This window comes from Aptenodytes forsteri, unplaced genomic scaffold (genome assembly GCF_000699145.1).
Source record: "Aptenodytes forsteri isolate BGI_AS27 unplaced genomic scaffold, ASM69914v1 Scaffold14, whole genome shotgun sequence".
Lineage (NCBI taxonomy): Eukaryota > Metazoa > Chordata > Aves > Sphenisciformes > Spheniscidae > Aptenodytes > Aptenodytes forsteri.
Genome location: NW_008794457.1, coordinates 1,778,099 through 1,778,869, shown reverse-complemented (window position 1 = coordinate 1,778,869; position 771 = coordinate 1,778,099). Strand labels below are relative to the sequence as shown.

At 58.6% G+C, this 771-nt stretch overlaps 1 protein-coding gene across 1 annotated transcript in view; it reads left to right on the top strand.

The window, feature by feature from the left end:
* Positions 1–771, top strand: part of CALB2 (calbindin 2) — an 11,885-nt gene that overhangs the window by 5,101 nt on the left and 6,013 nt on the right. Inside the window, exons 4-7 of the mRNA XM_009290849.1 lie at positions 52–129; positions 278–333; positions 540–579; positions 687–751. Of these exons, the coding sequence (XP_009289124.1) occupies positions 52–129; positions 278–333; positions 540–579; positions 687–751 (239 nt within the window). The remainder of the gene's footprint in view (positions 1–51; positions 130–277; positions 334–539; positions 580–686; positions 752–771) is intronic.

Sequence of the window (771 nt, the reverse complement as noted above, 5' to 3'; positions counted from 1 at the left end):
CCGCTGGGACAGCCGGGGACGGGGACAGCCAGCAAAGCCCTCTCCTTCCAGGGCTTCTTGTCGGACCTGCTGAAGAAGGCGAACCGGCCCTACGACGAGCCCAAGCTGCAGGAGTACACGCAGACCATCGTAAGTGGGACCTCCGGGCCGGTCCCGGGGGACGACGGCTCTCCCGGGGCAGGGCGGTCCCCCCCTGGGGTTTTCGCCACCCCACGGCGGGTGGGAGGGAAGGGAGGAGGAGGCGACGGGTGACCGGGTGCTGCTTGTGTCCCGGCAGCTGCGGATGTTCGACATGAACGGCGACGGGAAGCTGGGCCTCTCGGAGATGTCCCGGTAAGGTCACGGGCGGCGAGAAGGAAGCGGTGGGGAGGGAAAGACACCCCGAAACACTCGCGTCTAGGAAGAGTCTGCTCCAGCTTCCGAGGAAGACAGTTTTCCTCTTTAATTTGCTCATGTTTCTGAGCGAAAAGTCATTTTGGATTAAAAAAGCGTCTTTTCCGGGCTGCTTCCCGCTCATCCCTGCCCTTCTTCTTTTTCAGACTTTTGCCTGTGCAAGAAAACTTCCTTCTGAAGTTTCAGGTAAAATAAAAATAATAGTTTAAAAAAAAAAAAAATCCACCGTTCTTGTTCCCTGCTTGCACCTCCATCCCCCCCCTCACGCCTCGGTGTCTCTCGCTGCTGCCCAGGGGATGAAGCTCTCCTCGGAGGAGTTCAACGCCATCTTCGCCTTCTACGACAAGGTAGGGAGCCGGCTCCTGGGAAACTGCCCCA